This window comes from Babylonia areolata, chromosome 19, assembly GCF_041734735.1.
Source record: "Babylonia areolata isolate BAREFJ2019XMU chromosome 19, ASM4173473v1, whole genome shotgun sequence".
In the NCBI taxonomy this organism is placed as follows: Eukaryota; Metazoa; Mollusca; class Gastropoda; order Neogastropoda; family Buccinidae; genus Babylonia; species Babylonia areolata.
Genome location: NC_134894.1, coordinates 32,076,749 through 32,091,748, shown reverse-complemented (window position 1 = coordinate 32,091,748; position 15,000 = coordinate 32,076,749). Strand labels below are relative to the sequence as shown.

The 15,000-nt window shown below is 44.9% G+C and overlaps 1 protein-coding gene across 1 annotated transcript in view; it reads left to right on the top strand.

Moving 5' to 3' along the window:
• Window positions 1-8,191: 8,191 nt before the first annotated feature.
• Window positions 8,192-15,000, top strand: part of LOC143293634 (uncharacterized) — a 25,569-nt gene continuing 18,760 nt past the window's right edge. Inside the window, exons 1-2 of the mRNA XM_076604736.1 lie at window positions 8,192-8,472; window positions 8,601-8,780. Coding sequence (XP_076460851.1) covers window positions 8,610-8,780 — 171 coding nt within the window. The 5' untranslated portion in view covers window positions 8,192-8,472; window positions 8,601-8,609. The remainder of the gene's footprint in view (window positions 8,473-8,600; window positions 8,781-15,000) is intronic.

The following is a 15,000-nucleotide window of genomic DNA, read 5'->3' as shown; positions in this document are numbered from 1 at the left end:
GTGTGTGTGTGTGTGTGTGTGTGTGTGTGTGTGTGTGTGCGTGTGTGTTTCAGTGTGTGAGTGTGTGTGTGTGTGTGTGTGTGTGTGTGTTCGTGCGTGTGTGCCCCCACCCCGAACCCCCCACCACTCTCTCTCTCAATCCCCCCTCTCCTGCTCCCCCGTCATTTCACTGTTCGAAAATCTTCCTTCCCCTCTGTCCGTCTGTCTGTCTCTCTCTGACTCTCTTTCTTTTTCTGTTTCATTGTCTTTCTCTGTGTGTGTGTGTGTGTGTGTGTGTGTGTGTGTGTGTGTTCGTGCGTGTGTGCCCCCACCCCGAACCCCCCACCACTCTCTCTCTCAATCCCCCCTCTCCTGCTCCCCCGTCATTTCACTGTTCGAAAATCTTCCTTCCCCTCTGTCCGTCTGTCTGTCTCTCTCTGACTCTCTTTCTTTTTCTGTTTCATTGTCTTTCTCTCTCTCTCTCTCTCTCTCTCTCTCTCTGTGTGTGTGTGTGTGTGTGTGTGTGTGTGTGTGTGTGTGTGTGTGTGTGTGTGTGTGTGTGCGTGCGTGCGCGCGCGCGCGCGTGTGTGTGTGTGTACCGACCAGCCTGCCTGTCTGTCTGCCAGTCAATTTCTGTCACTGTGTTTCAGCCTAATCACCAGCCTGTCGATCTGTCTGTCTATCTACCTCTCTTCCCCCCACTCTCTGTCTCTTACTCTTTCTCCCTGTCTCTCCCTGTGTCTGTCTGTGCAAAGTGGAGACAGTGAAGTGGGGACAGTGAAGTTCGACCAGACATTTCATAGAGTTCATAATTATTGTCCCATTGTGATACGATTCACCTTCAATACTTTTTTTCCCCCCTTCTGAATCATGGATTGTGTGGACTGTGCTTATTCTTGTATTTAATCATAGACTGTGCTTATTCTTGTATTTAATCATGGACTGTGCTTATTCTTGTATTTAATCATAGACTGTGCTTATTCTTGTATTTAATCATGGACTGTGCTTATTCTTGTATTTAATCATGGACTGTGCTTATTCTTGTATTTAATCATAGACTGTGCTTATTCTTGTATTTAATCATGGACTGTGCTTATTCTTGTATTTAATCATAGACTGTGCTTATTCTTGTATTTAATCATAGACTGTGCTTATTCTTGTCTTTAATCATGGACTGTGCTTATTCTTGTCTTTAATCATGGACTGTGCTTATTTTGTCTTTAATCACGTACTGTGCTAATTTTGTCTTTAATCATGGACTGTGCTAATTTTGTCTTTAATCATGGACTGTGCTTATTCTTGTCTTTAATCATGGACTGTGCTTATTCTTGTCTTTAATCATGGACTGTGCTGATTTTGTCTTTAATCATGGACTGTGCTTATTCTTGTCTTTAATCATGGACTGTGCTAATTTTGTCTTTAATCACGGACTGTGCTTATTTTGTCTTTAATCATGGACTGTGCTGATTTTGTCTTTAATCATGGACTGTGCTAATTTTGTCTTTAATCACGGACTGTGCTTATTTTGTCTTTAATCATGGACTGTGCTTATTCTTGTCTTTAATCATGGACTGTGCTTATTCTTGTCTTTAATCATGGACAGTGCTTATTCTTGTCTTTAATCACGGACTGTGCTTATTTTGTCTTTAATCATGGAATATGCTCAGCTTAGAGTCTTGAATCATGGAATATGCTCAAGTGTCCTGAATTATGGAATATGTTAAAGTGTCCTGAATTATGGAATATGCTCAAGTGTCCTGAGACATGGAATATGCTCAAGTGTCCTGAATTATGGTATCGCTTCCCGAAAGATGAAAAGCATAATTTTGTTATTGATTTCAGTTTTGTGTTTTGAACAATCCAATTAATATTTTTCATGTGTTAATTTCATTCGAACATTGACTTTTGTTTTACTCACTCTGTCATTCACAGATTAACAACGTTAACGACTACAAAAAAGAAAAAGAAAGAAAAACAACAACAACAACAACAACAAAACCACTCAGCTATTGAACCCGTCGAAACATATATACGAAGTGCATTATTGACTGCTGTGGAGACTGTTGTCACTGAGTAATCTGTTATTTCGTGGGTGCAGTCAATGTTAGCTAAACTATGAAGATCCAGTCCAAAGAGAAAGAAACAACTGTGTGTGTGTGTGTGTGTGTGTGTGTGTGTGTGTGTGTGTGTGTGTGTGTGTCTTTCCTTTTTTTAACTGTCAGTTCTTGACATAACACCTTAAACATGTGCTTAATACGAAGAGAGTGAAAATGAAACTGATAAATCTCGGCCGAAGGTTTATAATCTGCCTCAAAATATAGATCACCTTTGAAGGTAGGGAGAGCTGCACAGTACAAGGGCTTCTTCTTTGAGGACCCTGCACTGTCCAGCTCTCCCTAGAGTTTCTTGTCACTGTTCTCAAAATATAGGTTACCTTAGAAGTGAAAGATTTACTGGAGGGGTAAAAAAAAAGTGATTCCGATGTCTCAGAACTGTTCAAACAGTGTCTGACAGCCTTTACGATTCTCTGCAAGGGCAGGAACACGAATAGTTTTTCAAAGACGCTATATGATCCTGTACATAGGGTCTTTGATTTTTATTCAGGTTAGGCCCTAGCCACCCTGTCTGAAGGGGGATGGGGTGTAATAATAATCACAATGACAACAGTTAAATTCTGATTAAACTAACACAAAACAAATTTGCGAGTACTGAGTTCAACAACTTGAAAACACACAAAAGACCCTAGACCTATATTGTACAGATATTCAGTGGTTCAACTGCTTTGTAACGATAAACAAATTAGGCTACGTCACTTAAGTCACTTTGAGTTCTTAATTCTATACGTGCAAAGTAATCATTTCAATCTAAAACGGCATGATTTATCATAATATCTAGATTCACTTCATCTCTTTTGAAGGTCGGGAGAGAAAAATATGAAATTAATTTCAAATTCTTTCATCCGTTACATAATCGACATTGTATCTAAAGCGATGACAGCAGTACTCGACATGTGGAAATCAAGTTGAGATGATGCGCTTCTAACATACCTGTCCATTGCAATCAAAATGTGAGATTCCACAATATTTGTGCCAGTCATGCCACCTGTAATCAATAAACCTTTGTTTTAAAAGTTTCAAAAACTCAATGATAGTTTGCTTAGTTTAACTCCCTGATAATACCATACGTTTGCAAAGCCATGTGTATACAGACATTTACTTACATTGCTAGTGACCCTCGTCTCTTTACCATTGACAGCGTACCGTTGGGGTTATGCTGCTGGTCTAGCAGATGTGGTGTAGCGTATATGGATTTGTCCGAACGCTGCGACGTCTCCTTGAGAAACTGAACCGAACTCTTTACCATCATTGTCCAGGTTTATCCCAAAACAATGAGTGTGTCCGTGCACGCAAGTAAACGCGCACGGATGAATGTGTGTGTGTGTGTGTGTGTGTGTGTGTGTGTGTGTGTGTGTGTGTGTGTGCATACATGTGTGCGTGTGTGTATGTTCGCGCGCGCTGGCGCTTGTCTGCATGTGTCACAAGCGTGCGTTCGTTACCCAGCAGCGGACTGGATGATTTAATTCTGTCTTCTGTCAGCTGCGCTGTGTGTTGCCATGCAGTGACAGAGCACAGCAGTTTCCATCATGCGTTAGTCATCAGTCGAGAACACTTCGTCAGCAAGGCTCCGGCCGTCTGTTGTTCATATTCTCTTTGTTCCCGGCCCATTTTGTTAGCATTGATTTTGTTGTTGTTGTTGTTGCTTTGTTCCTTTCTAAGAAAAAACAAACAAACAAAAACAAAAGCAAAACAAAATTTAATTTCAGCATTATGTAGAATTGCGGGATCATGTGAAAAAGAAGGCGTTATCCTGCCGTTTCCTTTTATGGGCATATTTTTTGTTGTTGTTATTTTTTTTTTGTTGGGGGGAGGGGGGTGTGGTTGGGTGTAGGGGGTGTGGGGGGTGTATTTTGCTATTTCTTAAGGGGTTTGGGTTTCTGTGCAGAATGGTACATATACGCTACACCATATCTGCTTAACACCTCACTCAGTAGCAGCAGATGTCAGTTGGCAAGGCGACTACGCATTGACCTGACGCGCTGGTGAGGCCTTGAGAGAGAGAAACGATTTAGAAAATAAAATCAAACAAACAAAAAACCACCACCAAAAAACAAACAGAAAACAAGGGCCAGTGAACTCAGTTGTACACACACACACACACACACACACACGCACACTTGTACTCTCTCTCTCACACACACACACTTGTACACACACACACACACGCACACACACACACGCACACACACAATTGCACACGCACACACACACACACACACAGACACGGTACACACACGCACATGTACACAAACACACACACACACACACTTGTACTCACACACACACACACACACACACTTGTACACACACACACACACACACACACACACACACACACACGAGGGTGCGAACAGAATAAACAATTAGAAAACATAACAACATGAACAAAGAACATGACATACGTATTCTCCACGGAAGCAAACAACCTTGGCGACTCAGACACTGAGCCAATAATATAATAATAAAGTCGCTGCGTTGACAAAATTCCCACCACCACCACCACCATTACCATCACCAGCAGAATTTGCGTGGCGTTTGCCGGCAGGGGTTGGAGTTGCTGTAGATGTGGAGAGGACTCTGTCTGCAGTCCGTGTGTGTATGACGTTGAGTCAGTGTGCAAACAGGAAGTGGCGCAAGCCCCGCCCCATTTTCTCTCTATATCAGTTATATTATATATGTCTCTCTCTGTGTCTGTAAGTGGCTGTCTTCACCCTCTGTCTGTCTCTGTCTGTCTGCCTTCACCCTCTGTCTGTCTCTCTGTCTGTCTTCACCCTCTGTCTGTCTGTCTCCACCCTCTGTCTGTCTCTCTGTCTGTCTTCACCCTCTGTCTGTCTGTCTGTCTTCACCCTCTGTCTGTCTCTGTCTTCACCCTCTGTCTGTCTCTGTCTTCACCCTCTGTCTGTCCCTCTGTCTGTCTCCACCCTCTGTCTGTCTCTGTCTTCACCCTCTGTCTCCACCCTCTGTCTGTCTCTGTATTCATCCTCTGTCTGTCTCTGTCTTCATCCTCTGTCTGTCCCTCTGTCTGTCTCCACCCTCTGTCTGTCTCTGTCTTCACCCTCTGTCTGTCTCTGTCTTCATCCTCTGTCTGTCTGTCCCTCTGTCTGTCTTCACCCTCTGTCCGTCTGTCCCTCTGTCTGTCTTCACCCTCTGTCTGTCTGTCTCTCTGTCTGCCTTCACCCTCTGTCTGTCTCTCTGTCTGTCTTCACCCTCTGTCTGTCTCTCTGTCTGCCTTCACCCTCTGTCTGTCTCTCTGTCTGTCTTCACCCTCTGTCTGTCTCTCTGTCTGTCTTCACCCTCTGTCTGTCTCTCTGTCTGTCTTCACCATCTGTCTGTCTTCACCCTCTGTCTGTCTCTCTGTCTGCCTTCACCCTCTGTCTGTCTGTCTCTATCTTCACCCTCTGTCTGTCTCTATCTTCACCCTCTGTCTGTCTGTCTTCACCCTCTGTCTGTCTGTCTCTGTCTTCACCCTCTGTCTGTCTCTCTGTCTGTCTTCACCATCTGTCTGTCTCTCTGTCTGTCTTCACCCTCTGTCTGTCTCTCTGTCTGTCTTCACCCTCTGTACGTCTCTTTGTCTGCCTTCACCCTCTGTCTGTCTCTCTGTCTGTCTTCACCATCTGTCTGTCTCTGTGTCTGTCTTCACCCTCTGTCTGTCTCTCTGTCTGCCTTCACCCTCTGTCTGTCTCTCTGTCTGTCTTCACCATCTGTCTGTCTCTCTGTCTGTCTTCACCCTCTGTCTGTCTCTCTGTCTGCCTTCACCCTCTGTCTGTCTCTCTGTCTGTCTTCACCCTCTGTCTGTCTCTCTGTCTGTCTTCACCATCTGTCTGTCTCTCTGTCTGTCTTCACCCTCTGTCTGTCTCTCTGTCTGCCTTCACCCTCTGTCTGTCTCTCTGTCTGTCTTCACCATCTGTCTGTCTCTCTGTCTGTCTTCACCCTCTGTCTGTCTCTCTGTCTGCCTTCACCCTCTGTCTGTCTCTCTGTCTGTCTCCACCCTCTGTCTGTCTCTCTGTCTCCACCCTCTGTCTGTCTCTCTGTCTTCACCCTCTGTACGTCTCTCTGTCTGTCTTCACCCTCTGTCTGTCTCTCTGTCTGTCTTCACCCTCTGTCTGTCTCTCTGTCTGTCTTCACCCTCTGTCTGTCTCTGTCTTCACCCTCTGTCTGTCTGTCTCTGTCTTCACCCTCTGTACGTCTCTCTGTCTGTCTTCACCCTCTGTCTGTCTCTCTGTCTGTCTTCACCCTCTGTCTGTCTCTCTGTCTTCACCCTCTGTCTGTCTGTCTGTCTTCACCCTCTGTACGTCTCTCTGTCTGCCTTCACCCTCTGTCTGTCTCTCTGTCTGCCTTCACCCTCTGTCTGTCTCTCTGTCTGTCTCCACCCTCTGTCTGTCTCTCTGTCTCCACCCTCTGTCTGTCTCTCTGTCTTCACCCTCTGTACGTCTCTCTGTCTGTCTTCACCCTCTGTCTGTCTGTCTCTCTGTCTCCACCCTCTGTCTGTCTCTCTGTCTCCACCCTCTGTCTGTCTCTCTGTCTCCACCCTCTGTCTGTCTCTCTGTCTCCACCCTCTGTCTGTCTCTCTGTCTGTCTTCACCCTCTGTCTGTCTCTCTGTCTGTCTTCACCCTCTGTCTGTCTCTCTGTCTGTCTTCACCCTCTGTCTGTCTCTCTGTCTTCACCCTCTGTCTGTCTCTCTGTCTCCACCCTCTGTCTGTCTCTCTGTCTTCACCCTCTGTCTGTCTCTCTGTCTGTCTTCACCCTCTGTCTGTCTCTCTGTCTGTCTTCACCTTCTGTCTGTTTCTGTGTCTGCCTTCACCCTCTGTACGTCTCTCTGTCTGCCTTCACCCTCTGTACGTCTCTCTGTCTGCCTTCACCCTCTGTACGTCTCTCTGTCTGCCTTCACCCTCTGTCTGTCTCTCTGTCTGTCTTCACCCTCTGTCTGTCTCTCTGTCTGTCTTCACCATCTGTCTGTCTCTCTGTCTGCCTTCACCCTCTGTCTGTTTCTGTGTCTGTGTACATCTTCATCGTCTGTCGTCTCTATGTCTCTGTCTCCCCCCCCCCCCCCCCCCAATCCCCCCCCCCTCTCTCTCTCATCTCGACCCCTCTCTGTCTGTGTATGTCTTTCTCTCTGTTTATCTGTTTATCCATTGATTTTTTTTTTCCCCCCATAAAGAGGATTTGTTTTATCTCATTCGAACCCGCGCTCTCGCTTCCCTAAACCCCCTCCCTAAGAAACCCACCCAAACATTCAAACTTTAACTCACTCAGTACGGCCAGTCCTCTCTTCTCCTCTACACAGACCCCTCGGATGTCCAGTGGGTGTCTCAATGACCCAACCTTTAGCTTCCGTCGTCAGAATTGTGGTATTCTTTGTCAACATTCACCTCTTCAGTGTAAGAGCCTTCCGCTTGCAATATTTTGATGATGGTAATTGGGGTGAAACGCTGTTAACGTCGTCTCTTTCGCCGTTCGTATGGAGAGAGTTAAACGATTTAGGATTCAGTTCACGGTCTCCCTTTTGGATTAGTGATGAAGCCGGGTGAGGGGGCTGGGGATAGTGAGGAGGGGTGGGGTTGGGGGGGGGGGGGAGGAGGGGGGAGGAGGGGGGCGGCGAAGGGGTAGGGTGGGAGGGTGCTCAGACCACAATGAATCGAAAACTCAGCTCCTTTTGAGTTCAGCAACGTTGGTGAAGGTGAAGGACTTTTCACTGACGATATCAAAAGCTTGAATCAGCTCCAACCAGAATGTTTAAAAAAAAAAATATATACATACATACATACATACATACATATATATATATATATATATATAGAAAGAGAGAGAGAGAGAGAGAGAATCCCGCTTTTGAACTTGGTAGGTGACCATACAAAGCAATGTCAACGTCGCGTCCTCACCCCAACCCCCACCCCCACACCTCTCCACCCTTTCCTCCTCCGCTATGCTCCTTTCACCGAACACCACACCCACACGCACCACCACCACCACCACCACCACACCACACCGCACACCATCAGCCCCCTTCCCACGTCCCAGCCCACCCACCCACTTTTCCCCTACTCTCCGTTCCTTCAGCTTTTGCCACTCACCACCACTACTACTACAACTACAACGACACAGCGTGTGTGGGGGCCAGGCTGTCTGGTTGTGTGCGTTGCTGGCTGCAGGGTGGTGTGAGGTCCAAATAGGATAAAAAAAAAACAAAAAAAAAAAACCCATTCCCAAGCCAACCCCAACGCTGAAAGACGTGTCGTACCATCAGCAATCAGTTTGTCATTTTGTCTGCTGTCATCTTTTACTTTAATCAAAACAAAACTTCCAACCACTTGGGTTTTTTTTTTGGTTGTTGTTGTTGTTGTTGTTGTTCTTTCTTCATCGCCGTGTTTGTTGAAGGTAAGAAACGCTAAACCTTTCACTTAGCGCTTACTTTCCGAATCGTGAGTGCAACAAACAGCCAAACACACAAACAAACAACGACAACTGACAACAAGTGGTGTGTTTTCCTTCTCCTTCCTGTGCAGATCAGCAAAATGGCCAGCCGCCCGAAAGTGAAGGAAGGCATCGGGGAGAAGCCCCAGTTCAAGGAGCTCAAACTGGAGACCGTGTCCCACAAGGCTTCCGAGTTCGAGACCAACACCAACATCTTCGACATCGAGCTCAAGACGCCAGGGAACGTCAAGAGCATCCACACCATGCATTCCGTGAGTAGTGTTCTTCTTAAAAAAAGAAAAAAAAAAAGAAAAAAAGGCGCACAGTGCGTCTTGTGAATTTTTTTTTTTCGCACTGTGCGTCTTGTTGAGAGTGTTGTTTCGTGCACTGTACGTCTTGTTGTGAGTGTTCTTTCGCGCACAGTGCGTCTTGTGAGTGTTTTTTTTTTTTTTTTTTTTTTTTTTTTGGCGCACTCTTTCTGTCTTGTGAGTTTTTTTTGCGCACTGTGCGCCTTGTTGTGAGTTGTTTTTTTTGCGCACTGTGCGTCTTGTTATGATTGTTGTTTTTTTCTGCGCACTGTGCGTCTTGTTGTGAGTGTTGTTTTTTGCGCACTGTGCGTCTTGTTGTTTGTTCCGCACTGTGCGTCTTATTGTGAGTGTTTTTTGTTTGCGCACTGTGCGTCTTGTTGTGAGTGTTGTTTGTTCCGCACTGTGCGTCTTGTTGTGAGTGTTGTTTGTTCCGCACTGTGCGTCTTGTTGTGAATGTTGTTGTTTTGTGAACAGTGCATCTTGTTGTGAGAGCTGTTCACACACTGTGCGTGTTGTGAGTGCTGTTTTATCACAGTGTGTCCTGTGAGTGCTGTTCACACACTGTGCGTGTTGTGAGTGCTGTTTTCTCACAGTGTGTCCTGTGAGTGCTGTTCACACACTGTGCGTGTTGTGAGTGCTGTTTTCTCACAGTGTGTCCTGTGAGTGCTGTTCACACACTGTCCCGTGTTGTGAGTGCTGTTTTCTCACAGTGTGTCCTGTGAGTGCTGTTCACACACTGTGCGTGTTGTGAGTGCTGTTTTCTCACAGTGTGTCCTGTGAGTGCTGTTCACACACTGTGCGTGTTGTGAGTGCTGTTTTCTCACAGTGCGTCATGAGTGTGAGTGTTATTTGCGCACTGTGCATCGTCAGTGTGAGTGAAGTTTGCACACTGTGAGTCTTGTGAGTGTTGTTTGCGCACAGTGCGTCTAGTTGTGAGTGCTTTTTGCACACAGTGCGTCATCAGTGTAAGTGTTGTTTGCGCACAGTGCGTCGTGTGAGTGTTGTTTGCACACTACGTGTAGCATGAGTGTTGTTTGCGCACTGTGCCTGTTGTGAGTGCTGTTTGCCGTGTGAGTGCTGTTTGCTGTGTGTCGTGTAAGTGTTTGCACGAAATGCATCATGTGTCTGCACGTAATGTGTTATGTAAGTTTTTGCATGCAATGCATCATGTAAGTTTGCACACAGTACGTCGTGTGGATGTTTGCACACAGGGGGTAACGTGTGTGTCTGCACACACACACACACACACACACACACACACACACACACACACACACACACTAGTGTGTGTGTGTGAGAGATTAAGCACACAGGGTATTTAAAACTATGACATACCATCACTTTCTGCGAACACTAAATCGATCGAGCAAGAACATGTCCACTAATAATTTGATGACAGATAGACAGACAGACATGACAACAAATGAAAATCATGGTTCCTGGTTTGAAAAAACAAACAAAAAGGTCGAACAGGTCGAAGTTTGGTGTCATGCACAGTATTTCTGTGGTGCATTATCCTTCCGGCATTATCTTGGTATGGCCTATGATTCAAAACCCGGTACACAAAGGAAAGGCGTCGCCTATTATTGTCAGTCACGTGACATTTCAGATTGGACGTTTGGCGCAACACTCACAACTCGTTGGGGAGGGGAAGGTTTAAGTGGAGCGTGTGGCCTCCTCGTGGTGAGAGTAGGATGTGGAGCGTGTAGCCTCGTGGTGAGAGCAGGAAGCGACAGGGTACAGGTTCGATTCCCATATATGGGCCCACGGTTTTAACTCCTTCCCTTCGCTAGACCTCGAGTGGTGGTGGTTTAGGGTGTTGACTTATTCACGTGAGACGACAAGCCGTGGTCCCGTAAGCAGCATGCACTTTTGTGCTCGTAAAAAAAAACCCCAAAAAATAAAACAAAAAAAACAAACACCGACAGCAACGAAAGAGTTATGCAAGGCAAAATTATGTATAAAAATTCACTTTGATGGTGTAACGAATACACTTAACGGACAGAAAAAAAGGTGACGCTACACTTTGGCAACGTGCTGTCCTTTTTTCGGAGAGCAGCCAGAAATACCCACAGAGAAATCTGTTGTGACAAAAATACAATACAATACAATACAATTTTCGATATATGCACAGATCCTGCGTAGCTTCAGAGTAGACAGACTCTCAAACTTGGAGGCAAAATCGCACTGGTTCTTAGTGCTGCAGCCTTTGGGGACTAGTTGGCCATTGGGAACCATCCTCAAAGCCGACTGTCCTAAAACCCTCTTGGTCGAGAGAGTGGGGATGTAACTTGAGCATGAAACTCTCCACTATTAATTAAATCAAATTCTAGCCCCGATAGTCGGCCGGGGACAGCAGTTACCTCTTCTGCTGTTCTGACGGCCACAGTCAAACACGACTGACTATCATACAAACAGAGTGGTAATGTCGCATTGGTTTTTCATTTAACAAATACATATTTTGCTCAGCTTCCTCATTCACTCCACGTAGGCGATAACATCCATTGGTGAAAGTCACCAATAACAGCCTGGAAGTAGTAGCCTGAAGTTTTATGTTTAATGATCATTCTTTGTGTTTTGTGTCCTATTTCTTCTTTGTTCGTGGACTGCAACTCCCACGTTCACTCGTATACATGTACACGAGTGGGCTTTTACGTGTATGACCGATTTTACCTGCCATGTAGGCAGCCATGCTCCATTTTCAGGGGTTGGGGGGTGGGGGGTGGGGTTTCTATAATTGATGATAAGTTGATCAGTTAGGATGCTGCATTTGATGGGTTTTTTTATTATATGTATTTGTGTTTTAACTCTCTCCATACGAACGGCGAAAGAGACGACGTTAACAGCGTTTCACCCCAATTACCACCATCAAAATATTGCAAGTGGAAGGCAATTACACTGAAGAGGTGAATGTTGACAAAGAATACCACAATTCTGACGACGGAAGCTAATGGTTGGGTCATTAAGACACCCACTGGACATCCGAGGTGTCTGTGTAGAGGAGAAGAGAGGACTGGCCGTACTGAGTGAGTTAATCCTTCATACTCCAATAGGAGCGAATCTTAAACTTAATGTACGTGCAAGTGGTGATTGAAAACACACACACACAAACAAACAAACAAAAAAAACAACAACAACGATTCGTGCTGAATACAAACATGAAGAGAGCTTATATAAAAAAAACTGGTCTCAGTCGTATTTTTTTCACACATTTTTTTTCAATGCCAAGGACCAGGTAGCCCGCTAAAGACAGTCACACCAGGCATCTTTCAACCCCCTTTTTTGTGTGGCCCCTTTTCATAGCACTACTGTTTCCTTCCAACGTGCAGTTTCCTATGGCGAACAGTGTTTGTGTTTTGCTTTTCTAAAAGAATCGCGTTGCTGTGTAGTTTTATTTGCCCCCCCCCCCCGCCCTCTCTCTAAAAAAACCCCAAACAAACAGATTGGAACAAACACACCTTGTTATGTTGTCTGTCTGCCAGGCTGCCTGTCTGCCTGCCTGCCTGCCTGTCTGCCTGTCTGTCTGTCTGTCTGTCATCCTCCAGTCCTCTCCCTGGCGTCTCTGTATCTCTTCGTGTCTCATCGTCACACAGGAGCCCGTGAGATTTCAAATGACTCTCACCGTTTCCGTTGCACACACGCGCGCACGCACTCACGCACATACACACATACTCTTACACACACACACACACACACACACACACACACACACACACACACACACACGCACACATAGGGGTGGAGAGAGTGGTGGATTTTCGTCTTAAATCACAATTGTGAATAGACATTAAACAAAAGAAAGAACGAACACACACAGTTAGACAGACAGACAGACAGATGGACAGACACACACACTCTTCTTACACTGTCAATAACACAGTGTGTTACTGTTCCTGACTAGTAGAGGGAAATGACTTCCTAATTATCTTGACGACCTGATATCTGGAGGAAGGAACTTGTTTTTCCTGGCTGTCATCGCGGTTATTGCTGACACTACTTTCAGTTTTCGCAAAGCCCAGAGTTTCTCTTGTCTTCGGTCAGTTTGTTTTTATCTTCCATCCCTTGGTTTCAGAGTTCGGTATATACATATGCGTGCGTGTGAAAGTTGGGTGTGACAGCGCTTTGATTTGTCCCTGTACAAGATACTATTATCAATATTGATATTATTATAAATAATGACAATAAAAATAATTATAGTAATAGTAGCAGTAGCATTAGTAGTAGGAGTGGTATGAAAGGCGGAATTTCCAGAAGCTTTGCTAAAACGTAAGATAAGTGTTTGACTTTAAACCGCTTAAAATTAGATCACCTTTGTATAATGACGAAGTGAGAGCCAGTGAGAAAAGGTGGGGAGGGGTGGGGGGGAACGGGGGGGGGGGGGGGGGGGGGGGGGGGGGAGGCGGTCCAGTCTTTAGGGAGGACAATCTTAGAATACACATTACATCGTTGCTGAACTTCCAGAAGAGTTTCAGGTATGTGGAGAGAGTATGTACAGCTGACGGCACGAGGAATAGTACAAAGCTTTCAGTCATTCAAGGAGCGGTTAAATTAAGGACAGGGTTTGTTTTGTTTAACTGGTCCACTGGACTTTTTGTTTTCAATTGACAGTCACTGACACTAGTCACCCACCACACTGTGTTTTGACAGACTCCAGCAATAGATCTATCTCCCTTTCAATCACTTCACAGTTGCTGACAATTCGGCTTTCCTTTCCGTCAGATCCGGTTTGAAAGGGAGACACATTGCAGAGAAAGAAAAAAAAAAGTCAAACAGGCTTTTCAGTCTTTTCATTAACCAACTTTTAAAATGTCTCTACAAATCCAGTCACCAGTAAAACTGTAGATGTATGTTAAAAACATCGGTTCATTTTTTTCATGACCGAACTAACATTGCTAATAGGCTTGTAAGACTGAGGATACATATATATATGTGGAGCATGGATTCGATTGACTCACTGCCTGCCCAGAGGCCTGAAGTAGTGAGTGTGGTGGCCCCTACTCCCTTCGCCCTCATCCTCCTCCGCCCCCTGATAGGCTAGAACTGACTGCATTCCCTACAGAGCAGCAGACCGGAATCTCCCCCGAATTATTATGCCAGAATCTTCAACTAGCTGAAGGCGGGCAGTTATTCAAGAAGAAGGAGATGTAAATCTTCAACTAGCTGAAGGCGGGCAGTTATTCAAGAAGAAGAAGAAGAAGAAGAAGTTTTATTTTATTCTATTATTTTACTACTGAACTTAAGTTTGCTCACAGATTGTAATACTTTGGATACATAGTCTATGTATGTACAGTGGCGGCAGTACAATAATAGTATAGACGTAGTGTGTGTAGCTGCCATAGCTCCATATTTTTTTTGAAGAGAGAGAGAGAAAGAGAGAGAGAGAGAGAGAGAGAGAGAATAAAATCAACAGGGACATTATCTAACGCTTACTCGTGCACAGGCGTAGGGGAGGGGGACGTTTTCTTTCCAAGTAAACCAAGGTATTACACTGCGCCAGAAGGCTAAGCAGTTTAATGACAGTTTGGAATTTCACATACAACAAAAGAAAACAAAACCACTTTCGTGTTTCGTTCCGTGTTTCGTTCCTTTCGTGTTGTTTCTAACCCCCTGTTAACGACGAATAGAGTGAATTCAACGGTTGGTTGTAATCTAACTCCTACTCTGAGTGACATCAAAATAACGTATTTGTTTTGTTAAACATTTCCTTGGCTGTGTCACACACACACACACACACACACACACACACACACACACACACACACACACACACACACACACACACACTGTCTCTCTCTGGATGGTTGTTTATGATGTGTGTACGAAGAATAAATGCATGAATCGTGTGCGTGGAGCGTGTACAGTCTCACTGAATTATATTACCTTCGACAATGCACCACATAACAATGAGTATTTGAAAAATACTGTTATTGCTAATCTTCTTTCTCTACTTCTTATCACCATCATCATCATACTATCATTACTATCATTGTTGTTGTTCTTCTTCTCATTATCAGTGTTATTATTAGTAGTAGTTGTCGTTTTAGAAGTAGTTGTAGTAGTAGTGGTAGTAGTAATAGTAGTAGTAGCAGCAGTGTTGTAGGGGGCGGAGGGGAGGGGGCAGACAGGCAGACACGCATGCAGAGAGACATAATTATTTTCCGCGTACTATCGATAAAAAAAAGGA